Consider the following 11,494-nt stretch of genomic DNA (forward strand, 5'->3'; position numbering starts at 1 on the left):
AGACGCACCTTGGCTGCTACTCCAGGGCAGGTGACGTCTGATGCCCTCAAAATGGCAGGAAGGGGGCATGGAGGAGTTAGTGGGTAGGCTGGTACATTATGTGCCTATAGTCCCACACTCTCCCGGGTGAAGACCCAGGGGGTTGTCCAGAAAAAGGATTTCCCCTTCGATAACAAAATAAAGGGCAGGCGACGTCGCATTTGGAACTAATACCGATCATGATGAAGTCATAATACATTGCATAGGTAACTCGAAAGTTAACAACCCTATCGATACCTGTTAAATGACGGCATACATATCGATAGAACCGCTTCGATAACTTTTTAAAACCATGCCACTTGATTACTCACTCATATCGCATTAATTAGCACGTCACTAGTGGCTCATTAGCTGAAGACTAAGTAGTAAAACTATAATACTTAGTAGGTAAACTAAGTTATGTCGGAATTGTCCATAGCTTTTTTGATGAGGCTTGTGTTATTATTATTGCTAGTGAGAGATCATTTTGGCCCAGGCTGATAATCTAACACAGTGATTCCCAAAGTGGTCTGTATCAACCCATAGGGGTCTATGACAACCTGCAAGGGGTCTACGTCAGCGAAAAAAAAAAATGAAAATGAGGGTCCACAATAGTGGATCTCAACACATACACTGATAGTACCTAGTTATTTACTTACATCATACTATCTTATAATATCAAAACATATACATTATTTATAAAAGTACCTATGAAGTAAAAAAATTACTATATATATGTTTATAAAAGTTGTAGAATACCGAAAATCAATATCAGGTAAGAAACTAGGGCCTTCCCAACACGGAAAAATTTATGGCAAGGGGTCTACGACACAAAATAGTTTGGGGAACTCTAACAGGTCACAGTAGTCTTAGAGCAGTCATTTCAATAGGTACCTACCCAAATAATAACCTTTGTTATATTCTTAAACTTAAACATGATCCTTGTTAAAAATAAAACCTTGACCCCCTACGGTCAAATTTATCTGCAGGTTTATTATACCAGCGACAGTAATAAAAAACAGGCTATTTAATTGTTAGGTAAGTAGAGGCACGTTAACAAGGCATAACTTTATGTTGCCCTCATGTTGCCTCTCAATCTGTGTATTAAAAATAAATTGATTTCTTTTTTCTATTGCTTTCTTTGCAGTGATGACTTTGTTCTTTATTCGATTTTTGATTTCCACCTGGAAATTCGTTGCGTGTGTATAATAATATTTTTGTGATAGTTGTATCAATAAAAATACCTTTCTCATGAGCTTTTCCAAACTCGACAAAATGACTTATTTCTTCTATATAGACTTAAACCAGTTTTCCTGTAATATGTTTTGACTTTGCTGCATAGGCTAGTACTCTTTGCCTCCTCAATAACACGAGGGAATAAATAAAAAAAAATGTCAAAGTGTCATAAGTCAATGTCAATTCGAAATCCAATTCAATTCCAAATCTTTGATTCAAATTTCAAACAACAAACAAAACGGATAATTTTTCTAATTCATGTTACAAATTTCATTTGTTTTTATTATTTTTTACTGTCGTTAAATCTTTATCATGGAGTTATTGTTACAACCAGTATTAGAAAGTTATCCCAAATTTTCTATCGAAAAGCAGGTCTGTCCAAGTTATGTGCAAATGTACACGAAAGATAATAATGAAATTGCACTCGTTTGTATGAAGGTTTGTTATTTAAAATTAATTACATACCTCGAATCTACTATATTTCTGAAATATTATGTTACACTGACAAGCATTACCTCTTATGTTTGCAGAACAAATCATCTTCGAATCATATCGATCCTGCAGTTCAAGACAATAAATGGGAAAACGGTATGTACCTACTTCTATTTCTGTAAGTAACGTACTCAAGTACTAAGTTAGCTTTCTTTGTTAAATATTTTCAGCTTGGCAGCTGCAAATCTCTACCAAGCTTTCTTTTTATAAATGTTGGTAATTCTTATAAACAATAATATTTACTTTCAGAGGAATTAGAACTGACTGGGTCCCCATTAAAACTAGATCTAAGCCTTCACACAATATTAGATGACACGCTTCTATCTGATGAGCCCCAGCTGTGGAGCAAGGAAGAAGCGACCCATATTCCTATTGGCATAGAGAAAGCACGGTAAACATTCTTATTTGAAAAATTTTCAACATGTTATAGTCAGTTTGTAAAGAATATATTCTACTAACTTTGGAACAGGCAAACAATTGTAATGAATTTTATCTTATGGTATCTCAACTGTTGCATTTCTTTTACCTGTAAAAGCCAAATAGTGGACACTTTAAATTAGTGACTGACTAACAAATTGGTGTCAAAAGATTAAAGATTGATGCTTTAGACCACTTACTAGTAAATAAATATATACGGGACAAATTACACAGATTGAGTTAGCCTCGAAGTAACTTCGAGACTTGTGTTACAAGATACTAACTCAACGATACTATATTATGTATGTATGAGATTTACTTAACAAAATACAAAGTTAAAATCTGACTTATCTTCTTCAGCCCAGGATGATGAAGAGAAGAAATGATGATAAATGTTTATCCGCCTCAAAATAATATTTGTATGAATAATTTAGTTTTTAATTTCAGAGAAATAGCCAACCTTTACCACAAAAGCCTTACAGCAGTCACAAAGGAAAACAGCTTACCTATGTGGATACTCACAAATCCATCATCTGAAGGAAAACCTTTACTTTTGACTTTGCAGTCAGATGACAGACACTTTGGTAGAGGCATTGTCAGTTATGAAGGCACTATGACCTTGGATGAGGTGGACGTAGATGTTTTGGCCCAGGATTTTACTGTAAAAGAGAAGTTAAGCAATGATATGGTAAGGATCTTCCTTTTTTTTGTATATATTGGATTGATCATGGTTACACATCAGGTTGCCTGAATGTGCAGGTTTCCTCACGATGTTTTCTGTCAACATAAGAACATCGGTTAGTATTCAAACAAATGTAATACATAACTTCAATGCAACTAGAACAAATGTCACAAGGATTTTTATACACAGCAGTATTGGACATTCTGCCCTTTGGGCCAACATACCCCGGATTGTAAAATAACAGGTTGAGTCTATAGTCACTTGTTTTCTTTAATTCCAGGTTACATCAACAGTGGATTGCAAGTTCCTTCTCTCAGGCATATCCTACAGTTCCCATAGTACTGATGAGCTGTTGAATGCACCACACTCTGGTGTAACAGAGCTTCATTGTGAATGGCAGGGGAAGACATTGCAAATACCTTATATAAGCTGCAAAGTTAATTTCGTAAGTATTTAGCCGTGTGGTTCGCGGTACTTTAGAATACACCCACACGCTCCATATCAGTACTTTAAAAGGCGACTAAAGGGTAGGTTTACAAACTTCCAAAGGGCATTGTGGGGTAATGCGATCCCATGATGCCCTCAAAATGGCAAAAAGGGTGCACGGAGGGGTTTTAGTGGGTAGGCTGGTACATTAGGTGCCAGGAGACCCACACATTCCTGGAGGAAGACCCAGGGGGGTGGTCGTAAAAAGGAGTTCCCCTTCGATAACAAAAAAAAAAGAAAAGTCTAGCAAACTTGGAATTCTTGTAGATGATGGGCTAGTGGCCTGTCACTATTTGAATCTCAATTCCATCTTTGGCCTGACAGCTGAACGTGGGCTTTCAGTCTTTTCAAGACTGTTGTTGTTGTGTCTATAATATATTATTTCAATTTTAAAGACTCCTTTTTTCTCTGTCTATGTATATTGTGCTAATCTCGAAAAGTTGTGGACGGATTTTGTTCTTGATTGAGATAATCGTATTGCTATAAATGCTACACGTGAGAAGCCGAAGCAAGTAGCTAGTTGTTCATAAATGTTGTTAATTACTATAAATTCATCAAAAATATAACATTTGTGTCAGCTTTTCAAGACTGTTAGCTCTGTCTATTCTGCAAGAGATATAGAGGTGATTATATGTATATGTTGTGTAAGCTTAATCTGTATCAATTGACTATAAATAGTTTTTATATATATTTTAGCAACAAGAAGTGATAGTAGGACATCTTGGCAGCCCATGCAATGCTATTTGGAAATCAGTATGTTCACTTCACAACATCAACCAACTGTTGGTCGATATGACTGCTGCTGGATCCTTGTCTGTCAACTTGGAATCTGCTGTTGTTAGGTAATTTTGATATTGGTTTGATAAAATGTTTGTTTTGTAATAACGAGAGAGAGAATCAACTGAAAATCGAATATTATGGATATTTTGTAAAAAAAAAAATTTCATTTTTATTAGATAATTAAATTGAAAAGATATAGGTACAGTATAAAAAGATTTTACACACACTCTGAAATAATATGTTGAGGATGGCAAATCTTTCATGTGCCTCCTTTTCTTTCTAGTAAATTGCTCATTATTTCTCAAACTTGGGATTCTTTTTCAGGCGATGGGTTAGCAACCTGTCACTATTTGAATCTCAATTATCATTAAGCTAAACAGCTGAATGTGGCCATATAGTCTTTTCAAGACTGTTGGCTCTGTCTACCCCGCAAGGGATATAGACGTGACCATATGTATGTATGTATTTCTCAAAATTTGTATTTCCTGTTCCAAGCTTATTGCTCGGTTGCTTGCCTCATATAGATCCTGTTATGAGCAAAATATTCTACTAAACCAAGTTACACTCCTTCGCGTAAAGCTTGACAATGAATGTATAGAACATTTATTTTTTTACATTATAAAAATTGTATGATCGGCTGTATTCCTGAAAAAAAGACCATCATTACAATTACAAAGCTGTTATTGCTTCTGCCCTTAGATTTTTATTTATTTAAACTTCATTGCAAATGCTAGAAGCATTATCTACCAGTCAACCATTGGGTCTGACAGAGAATTTTATGTGGGGTCAAACTTAATAAAATTTATACCTACACAAAATATAAAATAAAATAAATATAATATACATACAAAAAACTACAATAAATAAACAATATACATAATAGGTGCAGCAATTACTGAAGTGAGTGAAAAGCCAAATAGCTGAACGAGATCATTCAGTCTTTTCAAGACTGTTGGCTCTGTCTACCCCGCAAGGGATATAGACGTGACCATATGTATGTATGTGAAAAGGCTCAAAGGTAGCGGGAGCGATGATTCGGATGATGACGATTTTAATTCATTAATTTCATTTTAATCCATCCAGAACCTACACTCAAGGCGAGAAACGTGTAAATAACACAAAAAGATTAAACGACCTTCTAAATGAGACCGAAACATATGCGTATACCGCGGAATGCCCCGCCGGCGGGTGTATCTGTGTGACTGAGGACACGACGAGTCTCAAACAGTGCCTTGGAGCTATGAACGTGGATGGGTCCAGCAATGATTTCACGTATAAGCTCTGGGATGTTTTGAGAGGTAAGAATATTTTGAGACAAACTAGAGAGCGTCTGCTATTGGATTACATATTTGAAAGTGGCTGTTGGTCTTCCTATAAAACAAATTAAATTAAAATCTCCTTTTCCCGCTGGAATTTACAACAATACTTTCTTAGTGGACATCTCCTAGCTACAATCTATCTTCCTGCCAAATTTCATGTTTACCGACCAAGTGTTTTTCGATAACGTGATGAGTGAGTGATTTATTTTTTGGTCTATGTTGTATGCTACATTGAAACATGATAGATTTTATCTAAGACATATTATGTTAATTTAATTGCTTAATGTGCACACCATTGAAGGTGTACACATATATGTAAATTTTTTGTAATCCTACTTATAATCCTACTTATATTATAAATGCGAAAGTTTCTCAGTAATAGATATGACTTACATTAATTAAATTTAAGTCATATCTATTACTTACAATTTATTGAAATGTAAAATGACGTAAAAAATTGTTGGCGAAGGCCTATTTTCTAAATAAAATATTAATTTTGATATTTTTGACCACAATGCTGTAGTTAGTGCCATTGGTAATTATACCAATAATTTTATATCTGATCCCTATGACCATACAGGGGCACCTAACTTACTTCCTGTTTGGATAAAATAACACACCCAGTTGCCTGAATGTGCAGTTTTTCTTTCTTTATTTCTCCTCACCATAAGAGCAAATTAAACTTGTATAAAATATATAGTTATTGCTTATTTCAGATTGCGAAACGGCCGAGGAACTTGTCTCGCTACTCATCCAGTCACTGAAATTTATATCTTCTGGCAAAATAAGACCGTTTGTAAGTAGCTATTCTGTTTTCTTTTCATAGTACATACATAGATATGAACACGTCTTTATCCCTTTTGGGGTAGACAGAGCCAACAGGTTCGCAAAGACTCACGACCTCTGTGGCGCAACGGTTGTGATACCTGATGGCCTGATGATGTGAAACGATTAGTCTGGGTTTTGGATCTATAAAAGTATGTATTTATCATAAATATAGTATCGTGTAGTTAGTATCTCGTTTCACTAGTCTCTAACTTTGTTTAAGGCCAACTCAATCTGTGTAATTTGTCTCATATATATTTATATATGTAAATAATAATCCTGCTGAAATAAAATTCGGTTTTTTTTTCAGATCGACGTAAACAACAAAACCTACCTTTCTAAACTGGTCCTGAAACTATCCCGAGGTCATTCGCAAGCTGCCAAAGTACTGAAAAACCTTCGCTCCAGCCCCCCACAAGCGTTATCATTGATCGCACAAGTGGGAATCCAGAAGACTATGTGGGAATATACCAAGGTCATGTCCCTTCTGGAACATTCGTTCTTTATCGCTGGTATTTGGAACTCTGACGCCAGGTCTGTTACTAGATTAATGATGTTTATTAAAGAATAAATGTTTGCAACATCTGTTATACATAATATTTAAGACCTTGTTGTACTCATATTATGCAAATAAAAGTTTGAATTTGAATATTTTACATGGGAATGTTGTGATGTGAAAGAAGATGTAGTTACACTAATAGAAAAGGGTATGTTGAGATGGTTCGGTCATGTGGAGAGGATGAATGAAAACAGGTTGACTAAGCAGATATACATGGAGAGTGTGGAGGGAAAGGTCGGAATGGGAAGACCTAGACGAACGTATCTTGATCAAATTAAGGACGTCCTGGTAAAGGGTCAGGTCAAAAGTACCCGAATGTGGATTATGAATGTGGATGAAGCGAAGGAAGTATGCAGAGATCGTGGCAAGTGGAAAGAGGTAGTCTCTCCCTACCCCTCCGGGAAAGAGGCGTGATTTTATGTGTATGTATTTTACATCGGAATTGGAAATGCATAGGATGAAAATAAAAAAGGAGGAAGTCAAAAACACATTCATAAGAATTTTCTTTCAAAATTCAAAATTTATATACACGGAGATTTGCGCCAGATAGAATAGGGTTTGCTAATTAATAATTATTATGTAAAGTGCAAATCCAAATTGAGCCTTCAGTCTTCTGAGAATTTCTGTAAGTCAAGTATTCTTGACTAAGATTCCATTGAATAAGGCTGCTTAGCTTACTTATGGCCCTTTTTGGGTACAGGGTACCCCTAATCTATAGATCTTTTTTATTCTATCAACTTTTAAATTATCTCTCATTTCTTTTAACAACACAATGAAAACATTGAAGTGATACTCATTTAATAGAGATGACATTATTTTAAAACATTCCAGGTCACACGAATCAATTGAACAGATAAACCAAACCATTCAAGACATGACGATGGGCGGAGATTTCACACTGAATCCGTTCGAGAACATTTCGAGCGCGGAACATTCTATAAGATTGGATTGCGAGTCGTTCTACGATGAAGACCCTAACGAATTGACGGTTGATGACTTCGCGTCGTTGAAGAAACACGGGCTTGTGTCGGAGAAAAAGGATGTTAATGAGGTACATCTACATCTACAATCCTTGCAGGGTAGACAGAGCCAAAAGTCTTCAGTCAAAGTCAAACTGTCAGTATTGTCAATCCGAATATGTGCCCTTATAAACAAACAAACTCTTTATACATACATATGATCACGTCTATATCCCTAGCGGGGTAGACAGAGCCAACAGTCTTGAAAAGACTGATAGGCCACGCTCAGCTGTTTGGCTTAGTGATAGAATTGAGATTCAAATAGTGACAGGTTGCTAGCCTATCTCCTAAAAGAGGAATCCCAAGTTTATAAGCCTATCCCTTAGTCGCCTTTTACGACATCCGTGGGAAAGAGATGGGAGTGGTCCTATTCTTTTTTGTAATGGTGTCGGGAACCACACGGCACCATTATACACATGTATATATATATATTGACTTATATTATTGTTGCTGCAATGCAATCTATATGTAATCTCGTCCAGGTAACCAGGCGGAGGTATGTGAAAGAATGCCTGAAAATCGTCATGTCGGATTATGCCTATCATATACCCTCTCCTATTTTCTTTCGTTCTTACAATGGTTCTTTTTCTCTAACTATTTTTTCATCTCCACAGATAAATGGTTAAACATTTATTTACTAATGTGATAATAAATAATTTCATATTTACAGGTCCCGCTTATTTCAGACGAAATCGACATCAGTCCGTGGAAAAACTTGCTGATGAGGTTTGCGCAAGTCCACGTGTGTTTGGAGCATTTGCACAGAGCTGAGACGTGGTTGAGAGCAGATTTTAGTAAGTCCAATAAATCAATCTTAATTAATATCATAAAGAGTTTTGTGCCGTGTGGTTCCAATGCTAATACAAAATCGGCACTAATACAAAAAAGAATAGGACCACTCCATCACTTTCCCATGGATGTCGTAAAAGGCGACTATGGGATAGATTTACAAACTTGGGATTCTTTTTTAGGCGATGGGCTAGCAACCTGTCACTATTTGAATCTCAATTCTATCATTAAGCCAAATAGCTGAACGTGGCCATTCAGTCTTTTCAAGACTGTTGGCTCTGTTTACCCCGCAAGGGATATATGTATGTATAAAGAGTTTGTTTGTTTATAAGGGCAAATATTCGGATTGACAATACTGACAGTTTGACCTTGACTGAAGACTTGTGGCTCTGTCCACCCCGCAAGGATTGTAGACGTGATTACATACATATCATCACGTCTGTATCCTTTGCGGGGTAGACAGAGGCAACAGTCTTGAAAGGACTGAAAGGCTACGTTCAGCTGTTTGTTTTAAATTGTCTATGAGGTTCATGTACTATATGCCAGAGAATATTATAGTAGTTATAACTGAATTTTATAATAAAACATAATATGCAATAAATGAATTGAAATTGAAATTAGGACTTGAATCTGATAAAGGAGTTAAAGTATATTTTTATTATTATTTTACAGCAAACTTGAAGCCGATAGCGTCTCACCTCTTAGAATTTTATGTTTCCGAGAAATCTCCCATCAAAACTGTGGGCCAAGTGATGAGCGACCCCATGCAGAAAATATCTATGCCTATTAGTAACATCGTTGTTCAGGACCATTTGAAGTGAGTACTTTTGTAAGACATCATAAAATTATTAAAAGTGCTTATGCTAATATTGTAAATAGAAAATCTTTGTTTGTAAGTAACGAAAGGTACTTTTGCAGAAAGGTTAGTTTTGCAGAAAACATTTGCACACAGAATATAGAGTACACTTTTCAAAGAAATAGAAGCTTTTTTTCTTTCTAAAATAAATGTATTCTTTGCGGGGTAGGCAGAGCCGACAGTTTTGAAAAGACTAACGATGGAATTGAGATTCAAATATAGGTTGTCTACAAGAGGAATAAAATCCCAAGTTGATAAGCCTAGCCCTTCTTCGCCTTTAACGACATACATGGGAAAGATATGGAGTTAATCTATTCTAAAATGCCAGAAACCACACGACACATTTCTAGAAATACTCATGGGAGAGCAGAACCCGGCGAAAACAGCACTAACTGTGAACATACTTAATTTGTGTGCCAGTGTTGGAATCCCACTGCACTTTTGTTCTTTTTTTAAACTCTCTATTAGATCTCGTTTTTCGAAATTAAAAATAATACAAAGTTTTTATACGGTACTTTGTACTACTCTGTAGACAGAGTCGACAGTCGCTAAAAGACTTGAAAGGCCATGTTATATAATGTACCTTTTATTTTTCAGAAAAACTGCCTTCTGGTATCGTGCAGAAATTAGCAAAAAAGTGAACGCAGCAGATAAAGGATTGAAAAGAGACAGCAAGATTGTGTTTGTTTTCTCTCAACAGCATGTATTCCCACCTTCCGTTTCGCAGAACTTAGGTAAGTGTTTACAGTGCACCTTATTTTACCAATAAGCTATAGAATATGGTAAACATAATGATTTTTATAATTAATATTAATATGCAGTGACTGTACAATTTGCAAATTTAATTTTAGTTTGTTATGTTCTTTTTTTATATGTAGTTCTAGTATTTTGTGTATGTAAAAATACTACATTTTCTTTATAAAAATATTTTTTTTTATTTTGGGACTTATCACTGTATGATAAATCCCAAAGTAAGTAAAAATGTAAATATACATCACAGTTAATTTTATTAAACATAGATCCAAAAATTCTGTTCACCCATAATTTTGGGGAACCCTCTCCTTTTAACCTGGTTAAATTACATGTTTAAATAAAATAAATATACATACATATGTATGATCACGTCTTTGTCCCTTACGGGGTAGACAGAGCCAACAGTCTTGAAAAGACTGATAGGCCACGTTCAGCTGTTTGGCTTAATGATAGAATTGAGATTCAAATAGTGACGGGTTGCTGGCCCATCGCCTAAAAGAATCCCAAGTTTAGTCGCCTTTTACGATAACCATGGGAACGAGATGGAGTGGGTCTATTCTTTTTTTTTTATTGGTGCCGTGTGGTTCCCGGCAAAATAAATATCATTAATCATTATTACTTAATCAATTTGAGACCTTTTATCAAATTATTTTACATTAAAAAAAAGTAAAATAAATGTCAATCTGTCGCAAGCTACTATTTTATGTTTATTAAGTTATGGGCCCAGCTTTGATTATTTTTATTAAGTGATGAGCCCAGCTTTGAAAAAGTTTTTATAATAAGTATTTAAAAGTATGTAAAGTTTTACTGTGAAGTTATTGAAATCAATAATATTAATTTAAAATACCCGCTTTACCGCAGAACCACAAACAGATGAGATCAGTGAAGTGACCACTATAGGCGAAGACTTGAAATACCACGTAACGAAATACACATTTATGTCGAACAAATTGATTAACAAACTTTTGTGATTTTATTATGTCAATCGTGCCTTATATTGTACAGTTTTACAATTATTAAATATTTTTATATTTATAACAGAGTTGTGATTTGTAATACACCTTTTTTAAATAGGTGAGGCAGTGGCTTAATACTAATTGTACCTACTTATATTATGCAAATAAAAAAAAATATTTGAATTACTTGTGCCTTAGTGCCGTGTGGTTCCCGGTACCAATATTCTTTCCCATGAATGTCGTAAAAGTAGATTAAGGGATAAGCTTATAAACTTGGGATTATTTTTTAGACGATGGGCTTGCAACC

The 11,494-nt window shown here is 35.2% G+C and overlaps 1 protein-coding gene across 1 annotated transcript; it reads left to right on the forward strand.

The window, feature by feature from the left end:
* Positions 1-1,488: 1,488 nt before the first annotated feature.
* Positions 1,489-11,241, forward strand: LOC106133083 (protein zwilch). The gene is made up of 14 exons (XM_060946149.1): positions 1,489-1,692; positions 1,785-1,842; positions 1,996-2,137; positions 2,611-2,851; positions 3,126-3,290; positions 4,028-4,173; positions 5,195-5,409; positions 6,147-6,226; positions 6,566-6,789; positions 7,646-7,865; positions 8,504-8,627; positions 9,295-9,439; positions 10,076-10,212; positions 11,093-11,241. Exons 1-14 carry the CDS (start codon positions 1,567-1,569, stop codon positions 11,200-11,202), a joined length of 2,133 nt encoding a protein of 710 aa, XP_060802132.1. The 5' UTR covers positions 1,489-1,566; the 3' UTR covers positions 11,203-11,241.
* The last annotated feature ends 253 nt before the right edge of the window (positions 11,242-11,494 follow it).

This window comes from Amyelois transitella, chromosome 10, assembly GCF_032362555.1.
Source record: "Amyelois transitella isolate CPQ chromosome 10, ilAmyTran1.1, whole genome shotgun sequence".
Classification (NCBI taxonomy): Eukaryota; Metazoa; Arthropoda; class Insecta; order Lepidoptera; family Pyralidae; genus Amyelois; species Amyelois transitella.

Bases quoted from the DNA above. Each gene is read 5' to 3' on its own strand.
- LOC106133083 (XM_060946149.1), top strand. From the start codon at position 1,567: ATGGAGTTATTGTTACAACCAGTATTAGAAAGTTATCCCAAATTTTCT. The intron at 2,138-2,610 runs GTAAACATTCTT...TTTTAATTTCAG, and splicing joins ATTGGCATAGAGAAAGCACG to AGAAATAGCCAACCTTTACC. The intron at 4,174-5,194 runs GTAATTTTGATA...TAATCCATCCAG, and splicing joins TTGGAATCTGCTGTTGTTAG to AACCTACACTCAAGGCGAGA.